The following is a 17,496-nucleotide window of genomic DNA, read 5'->3' as shown; positions in this document are numbered from 1 at the left end:
AAATGGATGTGAAGACCCCTGAAGTTTTCATTTATTGCCAACATTTTTTGAATTGGAAATTGATTAGTAAAAGCGGCATTACTGTCGTACTGATGAAAATTTGCAACACAGTTGCAACAGCCCAAAATATATGNGGATGTGAAGACCCCTGAAGTTTTCATTTATTGCCAACATTTTTTGAATTGGAAATTGATTAGTAAAAGCGGCATTACTGTCGTACTGATGAAAATTTGCAACACAGTTGCAACAGCCCAAAATATATGTGAAAATACGTTGCTAGAAATTCACACAGAACGTGATGCTTTAATAATTCGCGCAACACTGCGGCTGTGATTGCAACTGGAACAAGCCTTTTATGTAGCAACCCTTGTGTACCATTTTACTTTGCATTAAAGATAGAAACTACCCTTGTTAATGCCGTAAAATGTGCATTAGAATTTTTTCGTAAAAATATGATTCCTTTGAATGCTGCTATTGCAATTTTTCGCAGAAAAAATTACTAAAACGTATTGGTAGACGACATGCCTAGTATCTTCTCCATTTAGTTGCACATTTCGAAACATTTCGAAACTTACGACTTTCTGCCACTCTCAGACCACTGTGCACCGTTGTGAATACCAAAATTTTTTAACTTACAAAATCATTATTATTTCCTTTTGAACTATCGAAGCCCATGGGTATTCGAGCATACCGAAGATATAAATGGCCATATCTAATAATTTGTTGTCGTGCTAGCATATTGTTGATCTATTGATAAAAAAAATCCAATTACTAAATCGCCAATAAAGGCAATAATTGCTCATAAGTTTTTTTTCTACTAATAATAATCGTAGTTTTTGCCGCTTTTCATGCATGTATGTATGTAATACTTGCGAACTCATCTTCAGAATTGGAAATCTTCAAATCACGGTTGAAAACTGGTTCTTTTAGTAACTTGTAGTTATGTGTTTAGTAAATTTTCGAGTATCAAACAAGTTTTTTTTCACAACTGAAAGCTTATTTGCTTATTCTTTTTGTTTTTTTTTTAATTATACAAACAAATTGATCAACGTTTGTTTTAATCGACCTTTCTTTCAAAAAACATTACTACATATGTATGTATGTATGTACGAGTATGTGTATATTTGTATGTGTGTGTAAGTTTCTAAGCAATCCGATGAATGAATGTTTTCAGTTGGAAGATGCTTATTTACTAGAGGAATTTACTACTATAGCATGCTGTTTTTATTGATTTAAATACACTATAAAGTAATTATCTTATTGAACTGGATTTGTTAGTGATGGCAAAGCATTCGATAGACTTCACTTTTCAGCGTAAGTGTGGCTGTTGTAAACTGAACATTAATTTATTTATACAGGGTCGCACCACATATTGCGAAGTCTTAGGATATTATTTCTTTTTTTGTTATTCAATTTTAGTTATTTTTTTTAATAAAAATATAGCTCATTCTTTAACAAAACCCGTGCAAACCCAAATTTCAAACTTTGTGCATTATTAAAAAAATGTCGACCTTTTTTTTTTTGAAGATTTTGAGTATGTAGTTTTGTAAAGTACAAGTTTCAAGCGGATAAAAATTACCCTTTTTTTGTATCGAAGATGTTATGGGTTTCTTCTACAGAAATTTTGGTTATTCGTTATATGAAAGCAGATAAGACCTTTAGTTTCTTCCTAATTATCTTATAGTGAGATACATTTCCTGCAGGGACTAACACTTACCAAACTTTTCAGGCTCGCAGCGATTTTCTAACTGTTTCTGGCAGGTCCCTCCTTTTCGCAGTTGCTGCCAGATCAATATCTTTATTAAAAAAAATAATAATAATCATAATTACTAATTAGAATAGCTACATACCAACATACTTACTTTCTTATTAGCTCCTGCTTGCCTTAAGTGCGAAGTGCTGAGCGTATGCTCTAGAGCAGTGGTTCCTAACCAAATTCAAAAAAATTTCTATACTTCCACGTACCTCAAATATGTTGCAGGAATATAGAGTAAGCGTAAACGAATAAAGGGTTGCTCTATCTATAAATAAAACACACATACAATTGTTCAAAGCCATCAGTATTTTACTTTTGTTATTTTTTTTTAGGAAATATACGTACATAAATATTTAGAAATTTTCAGAATTAGGTGTTTTTTCACTACATTTGCTTTACGAGTTTTTTTAAGTATTAGTAGAAAGACTATATAAGTTCCCACTATTTATATGAACTCTTTTTAGCCGCCATCTTTCCATTGATTGTTCTCCTTTTTGCTGGTGGCTGGTCCGATCGTTACAACAAACGCAAGCCATGTATGATTATGCCCATTGTTGGCGAATTTTTCTCCTTTACATGTAAGTTTACTTGATTCTTTCTACAAATTGTGTACATACGTATATATGTATGTATGAATATGTGTTTATTTCACAACAACTGGCCAATTGAAATATAAATGCATACACATGTACATAAATACATACATACATACATGTGTATTTATTTCCAAAGGTTTGCTTATTTCGGCGATCTTTTTCGACTCTCTGCCAATGGAATTCGGTGCATACTGTGAGGCGATTGTTCCAGCCTTATTCGGTGGACTTACATTTTGTTTGATGGCTGTCTATAGTTATATAACGATAGCAACACCGGAGGAGGATCGTATATTCAGGTGATTTGTCATTGTACATTTCTACTCACTGTATACATAAGTAAGTATGAAGAGATGTAATACTTAATTTATATTCTTTTTTAGATTTGGTATTTTTGCAATGTTTGTAACAGCCGTACCTTTCATCGGCCAACCGATAAGTGGTTTTCTATTTCAACAGCTGGGCTATATTTGTAAGCGACATTTTGTTTTTACAATTTACACAAACACATACAGTAAATACACATGAGCAAATCTCACGAGTTGGAGTTGTTTTTTAGCGGCACTCTCTTCTCTCGGTAGAAAAAAGAACAAACAAAAAAGAATAGAAAAATTTAAGCTAATGTACAGACGATGTTTCAGGGCTACTATTAACCACTTTTACTGCGTGTGGTGCTACGGGGCGTATACGTTACATACGCAACTACGGATATAAATACGAGCCGAATGGTTCTTTTTACATTTTTATTGCATCTTTTTAAAATGTTAATTTAATTACAATTTAGCGTTGGAATCTTTCTTTATACAAAACTGAAGACAATGCATTTTCTAAGAGAACTGTGCCTCCACACTTGTAAGATTTGCTCATACATATGTTTTTTGTATATTTGGGTGGTTCAACTTTTTTTTGCAGCCATTCCCCAAAATTTAAGAATATCAAAAATAAGTAGACCCGTATATTTTTTTTTTTATATTTTGAAATTTGTTAATATTTAACCGTGCCGCCGGTGCTTCGAAGCTTTTTGGAGTTGAGGAAAATACAATTTTCCCTAAAATTGCTATAGAATCGATAAAACAAATATTTTTAAATTAAATAAAAATATTTCCCTCCAAAAATCTGTTATTTTATGTGTTCGTAAGCAAGTTCTTAGTGTTGTGGTGAGTTTTCGTACTCAGTACTTAAAAAAAAAAAAAAAAAAAAAAGATCGGTACCCAATAAATACTTCCTTTCTAGTTTTGCATTTTTCGAAAATGCCGTTATATGGAAGGTGGGCGTGATGACCCTACGACGATTTCTCCCATTTTCAATACCAACCTATATAACTTGGATGATGATTATACCAAATGTGGTTGAGATATCTCCATGTTTCTTTGCGCTATCGTGAACACCAATAGATAGAGAGACAGACGGACAGACATGGCTTCATCGACTTCTCTATTCATTCTGAGGATTTTGATATATATGTAGGTATGTACATATTTGTCGATGTCTATCTCGGTTTCTTTAGGCTGTTACAAACAACCGTTATGGGAACAAACTTATAATACAGGTCTCCTTATTTTCAAAATTCTACAGTTTTGGGGTGGCAGCGAGAAAAATCTAAAAAGTCGATTTTTCCGATTTTTTTTTTAGATCACCCCAATTTACATGTACGCAAAACTGAGCGATTGTTTTTTTAATATTCACAACATTTTTTAGATCAAAATTTTTGCTGTTTTTATAAAATTGGTTTTCATGATCTTACAAAAATCATATACATAAATCAATGATTAAAACTTTATACAAAATTAAAAAAAATTTCATCCAAAATCCAAAAAATTTTCATCAAAATTTCGAAACTTTCAATCTTAATTTTTGAAAATTGGAAATGCAGTTTTATAGCCTATGAAATTTAAGTACATATTTGAAACAGCTAAGAAATCGCGTTAATATTTAATATTTGTTTGCCAATGAAAATTTGTTTTTTCTAAATTTTGTATTGCGTTTGAAACATCAGGTGTATTCCCTAAGCACCATGCGTACACCCTGCAAGACTTAGAGAATATCCCCATTAATTTATATGGTTTTGGAAATATATAGCATGAACAATATTTTTATAACAAATTAACAAACCAGAAAAATACTGTGAATATTAAAAAAAAAAAAATCCCCACGCACTCAGTTTTGATCAATAGGTTATGTTATCCTTCTTGTACTTGTTTATTTTCAGTTTCCTTTGGAATGGCTGCCTCATTTCAAATAATCGCAATACTCTACATCATTTTCTTTATCAAAGAGGTCAAACCTGCACCTAAAGCTAAAGTCGAAGATGTTCCGCCGCCATTGCCTGCACATGGACCGCCATCACTTCGCGCCGGCAGTGATAATTTGGCTTATGACCAAACGGGTACTGATGAAGTGGATAGAGTGAAAAACCTCAGCTTTGAATTGAATTCGCGCTTACAGCCAGCCGATAAGTCGGCACAATTGTCAAATTCAGAAAGTGTAGCGCCAGTGCGACGTTCCTTCCTGCGTGAATTTTTCGATCCAACTTTAGTGATAGATTGCATAAAATTTCCGTTAATAAAACGCCCCAATCATGGAAGAATGCTGCTGATTTTATTAATCATTGCCTATTTTCTAACGCTTGGACCCGTATCAGGTGTGATTGGCGTCAGATATTCGAGCGGAAAAAAATTTTTAAATGAAACTTGGTTTTAACTAATTGCAGGAGAGAACGATTATTGGTATCGTTACACGCTGATCAAATTGAATTGGAATGGCAATGATTTCAGCTTTTTCTTCACATTTTCCTCAGCAGCTGCATTAATAGGTAAATTGAATATGAATATGGAATATGGAATTAAGGAGGTCCTAAAAGTTATATGTACATTGTATATCTAAAGTTGGCTTTTTTATTCCATCCTACGTCAAATTTTTCCTCGTGCTTTCTTTAGAAAGAAGATTATGAGTTTTTCTCAAGAGTAGTGTAATTAGGGTGGCCAAAAAAAAGTAAGGTCAGAAAAATGGTTAAATAAATAATTGTATTATTATAGGAATCTCCGCAGAGAAGCGGAGTTTTCCGATCGAAAAATATTGTTTTTAAAGAATTCTATACCATTTTACGAAAAGATGTTTTTTCCATATAAATACATGGAAAACATCTGAGCAATCACTAAATATTTTTGATTTCAAAATAAAAAAATTGGGGTATATTTTTTCGGTATAGAACAATCCTACACGGTCACCTCCTAAAAATAAAAATTCCGACTTTACTTTTTCACATGCATTTTTGCACTACCCTAATATACATATTCGTAAAATACTTATGCATTTAAGATATCTTATTTTTCCCCAGGTACTTTCATCGGCACCGCTATACTTAGTAAATTATTGAAATTTGCTGACTCCACTATTGGCATTTTATCAGCTGTGGCCATTGTTATATCCCGTATTTTATTTGTAAGTCCACTTATTTGGTATTTAAATACAGTATGAGATATGTTAAACGCTCTATTAAACTTTTCAGGCTTTCGCCAAGGATACAAAGTCCTTCTATGTTGCTGGTGTTGTTGATATGTTCGTGAGTTTACGCGTAATTGCTATTAAAACAATCGGTTCCAGCATTGTTGATGGCGAGGAATTAAGTAAGCTTCAATTGTCAACGGGAATTACAGAAATATTTTTTATGTTAACCATTCATTTTGCAGGTAAAATGTATTCGATATTTGGCATTAGTGAGCCAATTGGACAGTTTATATTCCCACCAATATTTAGTGCCATATACCAGGATACCGTGGAAAGCTTTCCGGGCGCTATTTTCCTATTTGGTGAAATATTTTACATACCTAACGTGCTGGTATTTGTGTAAGTTAATTTATGCTTATTTTTAGCAAATAGTTTAGTTTTTAGACTAATTTGTGATCGCCTAGATACTTAGATAATACTAAGATGTTTCACCCTTACCGTTCTCAAAGCAACTTCGAAAGAGAGGCTCTACTGTTTTATTAATAGGCACCATACACCAACATAACTCTGGCATGACTCTGAAGGACTCAACTGTGTGTAGTCGAAAGGCGATTCAACAGGTACACAAATGACTCACGAGTCAGACGCACCGTGTATGCCGCCTATTAGTCTCACAACATGACTCCCAATTGGACAATGTCCTGTCAATGCACCCATGAGAATTGAGAGTTAAATCTTTTGGAAGCCTTGAACGCCTACGTTCCACGCTCGGACAACGTATGGTTTTTGCCCAGCCTTCGGTGAAATTATAGGAGCTATATCTCTCCCAGAGTAGTCAATTAGTCTACACATATGCCTTTCCTGGCTAGCACGCAATTTCCTGCGATATCACTGTGGCCTGCCCCCCAATTGTGTTGAAAACGGCCTATCGTTCTTTTTCAAGTTCGTTTTTAGTTGTACTTTTAACAGGTACTGGACTTTCTTTCAAATACATAGTAGCGAAAAAAAACACAAATTTAACCCAAATAAAGGCTCTAGTCTATTATGCCCTCTACTCTTCACAGCATTTTTTCTAAAGATAAATCTCCTAGAGAGCTAGGGTAGGGAGCGGATGTGCTCAAACTGGGCCATCAAGATGACACCAGACCGAAGTGTCAAGCCGCCTACACTCTATTAGTGACCAGTGGAGCTAGAGCCTTTAACCTGGTTTAATTTTATAAGTTTTGTTTTTTTACTATTCAAAAAAGGCCCACTACGTCTTGGAAGTAAAATTAATAACGAGCATTTTAATCGAAATCGGCTGAGATTTGAAGACTGCAGCTTTTTTTAAATTAAAATGATTTTTCCCACTGTGTACGTCGTGTTAATTCAATTGATTGCTTTCTTATTGGCATTTGATGGGAGGTTAAGTGTAGATCCAATACAGTATGTATTTCCAATCAAGGTGCTCATATAAGGTGAAAGCAAGCATATATAAGTAAAAAACCCCGTGTATTTTGTTATTGCTTTTTGGTACTTCAGATGTCAAAACGAAGAACATCCTATAGTTACGCCATTTTGCTTTCATCTTCGCGCTGCTTCTTTGAAAACGTAAGGGCGATCACAAATTAGTGCAAAGAACTTTTTTAAAAAGGCACATTTTTTTAAAAATCTGTAAACAAATAATTTCGAAAAAAGAATAGAATGACTTTAAGGAGTTTTCTAATAATTTTTTTTTAACTTCAAATGTACTCAAAAAATCTGACATTTACATATGTATAAATGGTTGTATTTCAGGCTTTGCTACATAATTTTGCGCCGGAATAAAAATGAGAAAAAGCAGACACCTCCAGAAGTTACGAATGGGAATGCTGCCCACGACAACCCCGATTTTGAAATAACTAGTCTATAATCGAAATAAGCAACATTACTGAGCAAGGGTTAGGTAAGTAAATAAGTTTTTTTTTTCTTTTTTGTTAAATTCTTTGCTTTATTTTTATTTCACTCCTTGTCTCAACTTCACTACATCCTTTCCTTGTTCCTTTTAAGTTTTAGCATTTTATGCGAAGAATTCCACGCAGCTAAATACAAAAACACATACAATATGTATGTATGTACATTAGAGTGGTCCAAAAAATATGTTTCCTAGATAGGGCTTGGGGCACCTTCCGAAATTTTTCCTCTTGCCGAAAAAGGTGCTGACACCAAACTTTACGTTTCTAAGTATAATTTTAGAGGATGCTCATATTTTACTCTAGAAGTATTGTGTACACATAGGCTAAATTTCTTTATTCATTCTGAACGTGTGGAATAAACTTTTTTGTTTATTTATTCTTTAGAACATTCCTGATGATATGTTAACGTATATTTCAAACCCATTCTGTTTATTCCGGCTGCGAAATGGGATTATCCGGAATGTATAAAGAAACACAGCCATATTAATCAAACAATTGGCTAAGTGACCTAAGAACATTTCAAATTTAAATTACATATCTAAAAGAAATCACAAGCTTCAGTTGTCATGGCAGCAGTAGCTTTTTATAAAAATCACCAATATTTTTGACAGTTACAAAGCGATCCGGAAGCGCATTTCAAGGTCATTGAGCACCCTGTATTGGTTACGGTAGAAAATTGAAAGTTGGTATAGAAATTACAAATATCAAAAGGAAAAAAAAAACTGAGGGGTTGCCCCGTTTTCTAGGATGACATTTTTCCCCCCCATACAATAATTGGACCACTCTAATGTACATATGTATGCACATTTCACGATTTTTTTTTTGCATGTATTAACGGCTTAACTCCTTCACAATGACCTGCAGCATCCTTTAACACTTGTTGCTCATCATGCTAAACATCCGTAAGTGGTAATTTTAATCAACAAATTCATTCAATTCACTCACTCGCCCATAAACCACCTATGCAATTTGCTTCTTTGCAAATGTGTATGTAAGTATGTATGTGTGTGTGCGCTTGTGGGATGTTCTTTCGTACCTCCCATTTAAAAGCTACGTTTGGGGTAACTTTCTTCTGAAACAATAGTTGGCTAAATAATCACTGTTCTTCTTGGTTAAGCAAAAAAAGATTATTTTCCATATGGGCATGTGTGAAAGTGTTTCAGTTTGGGACTACAGGCCATATCACCATTTTTAATGCTGGCAGCAGATAGCCCACCGCTGGGTATAAAAAGCGGATTTCCATTCACAAAGGTCACAGTTCAATCAGTGCATTCGTCGAGTTGAGTACGAAATTTTGATAAAAAAAAAGCCGAGGAATTAAAATCAAAGTAAGAAGATATGTACAAATCTATGTATTATATATCTAAAGTAGAATGTAAAACAGTGTTTCTTTCCGGGATATGTTACTTCTTCAGTGCAAGTTTAATCGTGTTGTTTTAGATCGGTGATGGGCACCGTCTTGCTCGCAGGCAAAGCTCTTTTTAAGCTTTCTACACATTTTATGTAGGGGCATGTGGAGTAAAAGTTCTCTCTGCCCATCGCTGTTTTAGATAAACCACTTATGAATGCATATTTAAATATTCAATATTGAAGTGCAAGACTGAATTTGAAAAGTCTGCATTATTAAATTCGTAATGAAGAAACTTTAACGTGTTTTTTTTTTGTTGTGACTTTTCAATCCCACTGGCATCGAGATCAAATTAAAAATTGATAACAGTTTTATAGCCATTAAACTAAAAATTCACTTTCGTAGTTTGAGCGCCACTGTGGTTGATACCGAATACATAGCAAAAAACATGTACCANGGAAAAGTCTGCATTATTAAATTCGTAATGAAGAAACTTTAACGTGTTTTTTTTTGTTGTGATTTTTCAATCCCACTGGTATCGAGACCAAATTAAAAATTGATAACAGTTTTATAGCCATTAAACTAAAAATTCACTTTCGTAGTTTGAGCGCCACTGTGGTTGATACCGAATACATAGCAAAAAACATGTACCAGTCAAACAATGCGTACTTAACACATAGATGGCGCGGTATACACTTTGACTTATTAAAAATAGATATGGGGAAGATATCGAGTAAAGTACTTCGGTATCGATTCTTTTAGAAGATATCGGGTACTTTTGTAGCTACTAAATCATTAACCTCTACTGCAATTATGAAGGAGATAAATAAACCTATATCGAATGAAAAAACGGCTCCAAGTCATTTATTTTAAATTTTTTCTAGCAAATTAAATTTTTTCTAGTATATGGAAAATTTTATGATAATAATAGAAAACGGTTAGGTAGCTAATTATTTACTGATTAAGAAGGGGAAGTGTGAACTATTAAAATAATTTTTATTTCGTAAGAACGGCTTGCGTTTTGTCAGATGATTCTATCTGTGTGTCAGAAGAAAGAAAGAAACATTTCTATTTCGTATGTACGTGCATCTGCTACTTTTGAGAAATGTTTTGTAAACCTATTTGGATGGGGCCCATTTCCGTTACTACTTTCTTGAGAACCGGAACCAGCCCAAACTACCGGTTCTCCTTGAAACCGTATTCGAAGGAACCGGTGCTTTCAAAACACCAAACCATAGAATGCAGGAACCTGAAAATGCTCCTTGACTGTTGTGTGGATCCCTGGATACAGGGACAATCTTGGCAACTATCTAGCCAACGAGCTGGCAAGGAGAGAACGGAAATAACTGAAGTCAATTCAGCTCAGAATGCGGGCATACTTCTAACCTCCGCCAAACACAGATTAAAGGCTGAACTTATACAAAAGGTAAATACCAGGCGGGCTGTGGCAACCACCTGCCATACAACCAAGAAAATTTGACCAAAGATTGATTTAAGGCGACCTAAAGCTCTCACACGGCTGTACCGTTCCTCTCTCACATTAGTGAGAACGCGGAAGAGCGTTAGGATACCCCACCAACGATTTTTGTCGCAGTTGCAGAGACGAGGTATCAATTTAGGTGTTCCTGGTGCATAATTTGGAATTATAACTAATAAAATTTTTTTTTAGCAGTCTGCATACACAAATGCTTTTAAGTTATTGTATTTATGTACGTATGTAACTATATATTGATATATTGCTTGCAGCATAAACACGATGCTCAAATTATTCCTTTCATTGGTTGTTCTTTGCTTCGTGGCAACTTCATTTGGTCAAACATTTCAATACTCCCACGGTTGGACCAATGGCAAGCGGGCACTCAGCACACACAGTGGTGTCGATATTTCCGAAATGCTCGGTGTTCAACAAGACGGTGATCGCAGGCTGGAAAGGTGTGTGTGTTTTTTGTTTTCCTTTTCTTTTTTTTGAGAATTAAATTACATCGAGATTTTCATGTACATACATATGACAACCCATTTCTGTTCTGTTCTTCTTTTGCTGCTTAGGTGTCTTATGCAGCTGCAGCATATACTCCGCAATCCCCTGCAAATTCGTGCCGGCGTACAAGCATTGACTCCAACAAACAACAATGCCAACAACAACCGATTTGGAAATCATCATCAATCAAATGAACTTTACGAAGAATTGAATGCTGCTGAAGCGAACGATTATGGAAATCATTAAATCGTGATTATGGCCGAATTAATATTAAAATGAAATAAATGACTTGATCCAAAATTATTAGTAGGCATCTACATTTAACGCAAAAAATGGAGTTCTATTGACCTTGCTCAGTTATTTATTGTAAATATAAATAAGTATGTATGTAGGATTTCGAAAATATGTGTATGTATATCTATTGTTATTTACGCTTATAGCGCTCTTAAATAAATTTGAAAAAAATCTTCCAGAACACATAAATATGTAAGTGTGGTTATACACAAAAATTATTTCAGAAAAAACTTGCAAATATATTTAGCAACAAAGCTAAACTAAATTATACTTTTTTGTGCCACTCTGTCGGCAATGCAACACAACAACTGTAGGAAATGAATCAGCAGAGGCTTTCTCCTTTTAGGAAAATTCGTTAAATTTAAAGTAATTCAGAAATATTTATGTACATAAAGCCAAAGCTGAATTCTCTTCTATTTCTAAACTATAATTGGCGGAAATGGCCAATATGCGCCACCACGGTTAAATGCCGAATTGGAACCTAGTTGCGCAAATGAGGCCTTTCCATAAATTATAGTTAAGAAATATGTAAGAGAGACTGATGCTTTGGCTTGATGCATTTCTGCACACAGCCATTGTCGCGGAATTTGACTTTTTTTTTAACCCGCTCATTAAAAATTTTAAACCCCACTTTCAGCTTGAAGCTTCAATCTTATTTAGCGTTCCTTTCCGTCCAGTAATAAGCTCATCACCCAGTGAACAGCGTATATTTAGATTGTTGCAGATGAACGCTGATGACCTAACATAGTACCAAGGACTTCGTCTGGCTAAGCACCAACGAGCTGTGGGCTAATGCAATGGCCAACACGCACGAAATCCGAATTCGATCTTTCACTTTGATAGCAAAAGATCGGAAGATCAAAAGGAGGATCAGGAAGAAACTAAAATCTTATACATATTTGTTGTTTGCATGGGAAAAAAATTTATAACGATATATATATACATATATGTACCTACACACAGTAGCGATTTCAAGTCATTATAACGGTTTAAATTTTAAAATCAAAGTCGCTTATTCTTTAATTTTAAGTTTCAGAGGTACATAACGTATCATTAAAGTAGTAATAATCGACCTTTACAAGAAAAAAAAAAATTGTGGGTTAGGCCACTTCTGCTCCCATTATAAAAATGTTAATGAAAAAAAAACATACATTGAGTTAAAGATGACTATAGTTTGAGAAACTATAATTCCATTTCTCCTTTTTATTGGCATACTCGAAATTCATTATAAAGTTGTTATATACATGAAGAAAGTAATTTATACAAATGTGTAGAAGAAATAGTGTGTAAAAATCTTAGACGCCAATATTTAATCGCTTTTAAATAATATGGCTTTTAGGTTAAGGCGTGCGAGATGACCGCGTTTGGTGCTACGGGGCGTATACGTTACATACGCAACTACGAGTATACATACATATGTATGTATGAGCATGAGTATAATTTTCGATTTTGAAAAGAGTCCTTCAGAATTCGGTTGAATAACGCCCTATTTCAGTAACTGTTTCAAAAGTGCTCTATCTCAAAGCATTTTCAATATGTAAGTATATTATCTATCTGTTGAGATATGGCGGTTTTGAAGCAAATTCTGAAGTAGTTCAATCTTGAGCCATTTTGTGAGGTAATATTGTATTCTATGCATGTATTATAAAAATGCAAAAGAAGTTAACTCTTTTACAAAAATTTTATTACCTTATTGCTATTTAAAAAATTCATTGCAATATAGAAAAATAATAAGAAAACACTGTAGAATTAAAGCGGATTCAATCTTTTGGTGCATAAGGACGAGTACGGTTTGAAAATGTAATCCTTGAATATCTTTGAAATTTTGCAATACTTACTTTTGCAAAAACTATATGTTTAGGACTAACATACACTCGACCAAATCCTCGTCCTTCCAACTTTACTAGGCATTTTCACTAGGTATCTTTTCGTTCTTGTGAACAGAATTTTCCTTTCGTTTAGTACTCATATTGTTCTTCTATTTATATTGCATTGATTTTTTTTAAATTAGTTTTGGAATTATGATTAATTTTAAACTGCAAAGTCCTTTTTCAAAAATTCTGACGTCAGAGAGAAAACCTAATAACGCAGTTTTACTATATTTGGCCCATAGTTTCGAATTTTTTTTTTTGTGAGTTTGAACTTTGTGAACGGATTTGTATAAAATTCTACACGCAGATAGAAGGATTGGAAAATGGGCAAATTTTTTAAAACAGATGTCATCAGCTAAAAAGTTACAATAAGTAATAAGGTCGATTAAAAATTGCAGTACATTTCTCAAACGAATTAAGGTTTAAGAGAGCTTAATTTGCTAAATAATTTTGAAGAGGTTCGAAAGAATCGTATTTCTGGTCCGAATTCCATGAAATTTGGCACGTACAAAGCTTATTGTCTGGATTAAAATATGCAACCATGATTTGGCAAAATAATGAAATAAATTAAAGTTCCTCTACATTAAATTTCATGTTTATATTATTTTTAACTCAAATTTATTTTTATTAGGCTTTAAGCTTTAAGCTTTGTTTTTCCTATTTTCGGCTATTGCTACATAAATATTATAATTGGTATTTTAAATATTTTTATGGACTCCCTTTGTTTAAATACTTTAAAACAGTAATATTTTATAGAACTAACATATTCCTCTGCAACTACCCTTAAAAGCAGTGACAATCTTGATGTTTTTTTTTTTGTTTTATTCGCTTAAACTTGAAGACCTTTATTATCGCTTCATTTCCAAGCCTACTTCTCTTCCTTCCCTATAGTGTCGTTATGTAAATAGCCTATTGCATAACAAGCCAGAGCCCTCATCAAATATTTATAAACACCAACTTTGGTTACATCAAAAAATTATCAGGGGTGTATTTGGTATTCCTCATTGTTACGTTCATAATTCAGCTGCGTGATAAATGCATTCATTGTGTTGGTGTGTAAATAACGTAGGTAAATGTTCAACGAAAATGGATATACATACATACATACATATATATATAAGTATGTAGATAAACAGATGGTACCAAAGCAAATATCTTAATACATACTTACAAATGTACAAATACATACTTACGATAAGTTTGCGGAATAAGCTTGGAGGTTAATTAACTTTTTACTTACGAAGATGAAATAGTAAATTCATAGTATTTTTACATAGCTTCGGAAATAAATATTATTTGCTACAATACATGTACATAAGTAGCAATTTTGTTTTAACTTTTGATTTTTTATTTAACCATTTTTTATAAAATCTATTAAAACTAATCATGCGGACATATACATACATACATATGTAGCAAAGTAACGCAATAATATTTGTATTTGCAAACAATTTTGATTGTAACAGCACACAACAAATGAATCCAGCAAAACACACACCTTTGTTTGTAGATATGTATGTAGGTAGATACATATGCATGAGCATATTTATGTTTAAGCCCAGCAAACAAATACATGACACAAGTGTTAAATGGCTATGCATTTGTGCGATGTCGAGAGGGTGTTTGCCCACGAAATTGTTGGGAGAAGCAATCGAAACATGTTTTCAAATTGAATTTCCAGCTAAAAGTAATTGATCCTCGGGGATTGATTCGAGGGGTTGAGGAGTGGCAATTGCAACAAAGTCCGTCCGAATATCTCTGTCATTCGTGTTTAATTTTTTTTCATTTGTAGCAGTCATCCAGCAATGAACACGAACGAGTATCCACTGTCGCTGACGATATTACTCGACATTGGATTTTGGCTGCTGCACAAGTTCGCTGCTACGTGGCAGTGGCACTGAACGTATGCTTTGGGAATTGGGGAATATGAATATTTTTATCTTTTAATCTGACAAAAGAGCAAAAGTAAAATTAAGGACATAGGACATATTTCACAATGATATAATTGTATATACATATGTATATATGTGTTTACCTGATTCAGTATTCTGACTGATGCCGTTTATGGCTAGTGAAGTTGATGTGAGATGGTAGCAAATAAAGAGCGGCGTCGTAAATCGCTATGAGCTTTTGAAATACTGTACGAGGGCGGCAGAGTTACGGACGGAAGCGTAAATTGCATTAAAATGCAATTACAATTGATGCTTGGCTGCTCGCTGTCGCTGCTATGAACTTCAGAAAAATGAAAATGTATCGAAAAATTCCCAGGCTATCGCTATTAAGTGTTGCCATGTAGGAATTTTTACGAAAACGCAAAGCCGTCGGCATAGTACGAAAATATTTCTGTGTTTGTATGGAATAGTAGCTTATATCGAAAGGCTGGCTTTTGGCGAATAAACGTGTAAGAAATAGTTCCGATACCAAATCAATTTTCTTATTAAGTCCCATCAAAAGATTCCTGTCGTTAAAGAATAAAGGGAATGCCGCATTATACTAAATCCAGGTTCGCGACATAAACTACTATTCCATACGTACCCAGATTTTATTTTCGAGTTTCATAACAGTGTTGCCAGAATCATTTTGAAAATAAAGCTAATCACCACTAGTCTCTAGAAACTTGCACATTTTAACTAAAATTAAATGGGCTACAATACAGTGTATTTGGAATTTATCCAAAAATTATGATTTTTTTAATTTCTCTACAATAGTTTGAAATTTGATTTATATTGTATTAATTATAAAGGAAAATAGTCAAAATTGTTGTGTCCCTATTTTTTTCACATTAAAGTATATGTATGTTCTCTCGCAGAAAAAAACGCTAAAGCATTTTTCTTGCATTTATTTCAATCAAAGGAGTTCCACGAATAAGTACATTAAAAAATAAATTAAGTATTAGGACAATTTTAGTCTTAAAATGTTTGTTTAGGCGAAAAAGTACCGAAATTACTGATTTTTTCATTGTCACTCGAAACATAATTGTTTTATTTTTTTTCTTTTTTGTTGTAATAAATTTGGGTAGTTTTCAAATAGAAGGTTCGTATTACAGGCAATGTATGTTGGCATCAAATAAAACATATCTGAAAAAGTTTCAAGGGTATATCACGAAATTAAAAAATGGCAGCTATTTGGTAATTTTTGAAATTTTACAATTTTTTAATCTTAATAATTTTCAAAAGTTAAAATCTAGTGCAATACAACAAGTGTGTCACCAAATGAAAAAGAATTACATTGACTAAAAGATGACTATGGTTTGAGAAACTAAAATTCCATTTTTACAATTTTTATTGGCAACTCGAAATTCATTCTAAAGTTATATTACAAATAAAGTGTAGATACGAGCGTTATGCATCTACCAAATATTCACATTAGCGTTGTAGTACCTTGCAGTCACTAGAAAAATTTCCTAAAGGGGTTTTTCAATGTGTGTAAGTACATAATACAACCTGCTCTCACACCAAAGTTAGCCACTCAATTTTGATCCTTCATAAAGTGCATTCTCTTGTTCTGGGGTGCGGGGTGGTCGGTGGTTAGGCATGAATTGCCTCTAGCTCCCTCTTTTCATTTTACTTGCTGACTTTTATTGAAATTAAATTTGCGTTTGGCATACCTTTTACATTTCTATGCCTCGTTTCGAACGCAGTCTCAGCAAAAATTTATTAACAGTATTGTGTCCTTTGTCACTCTTCGACTGCATACACCTCGACGTACATACAAACAATACACTCATACATAGTATTTGTGTGCAATATGCTGCTGACAGCAGATATGTCAACAGCGATGCAATGCATTCGATGCAATTGTGTTGTTACATATCATCACATTGAAGGGCTACTAAATACGAGTACTTGCAATGAGGCGGATTTTAATATATAAAAAATTTGACATTTTTCTCTAAAAGTTTTTGTTAAAAAAAAAATAACTTACCTCTCTAATTAATATTCCTACTAATTTTTCGCATTCATATTGCTTTCTAAATAAAAATATGTTCACTGCAAATTTTACTGTAGCAAATATTATTAAATGATTAAAATTTATTACAAATAATAACCGGCTTAATCTTGTTTGCATGGTTTGATGCTCGCGGTAGTGTAAGCCACCCTCTCGTACGTGCCCTTGTAAGCGTAAACGTCATTGTTATGCGTAAATCCGTTACCGATGGCAATTACATTAAATAAAAGCAGAAGCAGCAACATTTCGGGTAAAGTGCTAAAGTAATAAAAACATTAGGCAAACATATATATGGACATATAAAAACGTTTGTCAAAGTGATGTGAA

At 33.5% G+C, this 17,496-nt stretch overlaps 1 protein-coding gene across 2 annotated transcripts; it reads left to right on the top strand.

The window, feature by feature from the left end:
• Nucleotides 1-2,222: 2,222 nt before the first annotated feature.
• LOC108377573 (uncharacterized) lies at nucleotides 2,223-11,272 on the top strand. Of its 2 annotated transcripts, XR_001849336.1 has the most exons (11): nucleotides 2,223-2,334; nucleotides 2,489-2,648; nucleotides 2,733-2,821; nucleotides 4,559-4,990; nucleotides 5,060-5,161; nucleotides 5,687-5,790; nucleotides 5,858-5,975; nucleotides 6,039-6,195; nucleotides 7,573-7,720; nucleotides 10,825-11,010; nucleotides 11,125-11,272. XR_001849336.1 is itself a non-coding variant. In XM_017633846.1 (10 exons), exons 1-9 carry the CDS (start codon nucleotides 2,295-2,297, stop codon nucleotides 7,685-7,687), a joined length of 1,317 nt encoding a protein of 438 aa, XP_017489335.1. In that variant the 5' UTR covers nucleotides 2,240-2,294; the 3' UTR covers nucleotides 7,688-7,720; nucleotides 8,595-8,623. The 2 variants fall into 2 exon arrangements, 1 of the variants encoding a protein (XP_017489335.1); XM_017633846.1 differs by lacking the exons at nucleotides 10,825-11,010; nucleotides 11,125-11,272 and adding an exon at nucleotides 8,595-8,623 and having other exon boundaries at nucleotides 2,240-2,334.
• Nucleotides 11,273-17,496: the final 6,224 nt, after the last annotated feature.

This window comes from Rhagoletis zephyria, unplaced genomic scaffold (genome assembly GCF_001687245.7).
Source record: "Rhagoletis zephyria isolate East Lansing unplaced genomic scaffold, Rhagoletis_zephyria_1.1 Rzeph_scaffold_12330, whole genome shotgun sequence".
Taxonomy (NCBI): Eukaryota; Metazoa; Arthropoda; class Insecta; order Diptera; family Tephritidae; genus Rhagoletis; species Rhagoletis zephyria.
This window is presented reverse-complemented; position numbering and strand designations above follow the sequence as displayed.

Bases quoted from the DNA above. Each gene is read 5' to 3' on its own strand.
- LOC108377573 (XM_017633846.1), top strand. From the start codon at position 2,295: ATGATTATGCCCATTGTTGGCGAATTTTTCTCCTTTACAT. The intron at 4,991-5,059 runs GTGTGATTGGCG...AACTAATTGCAG, and splicing joins AACGCTTGGACCCGTATCAG to GAGAGAACGATTATTGGTAT. The intron at 5,791-5,857 runs GTAAGTCCACTT...TAAACTTTTCAG, and splicing joins TTATATCCCGTATTTTATTT to GCTTTCGCCAAGGATACAAA.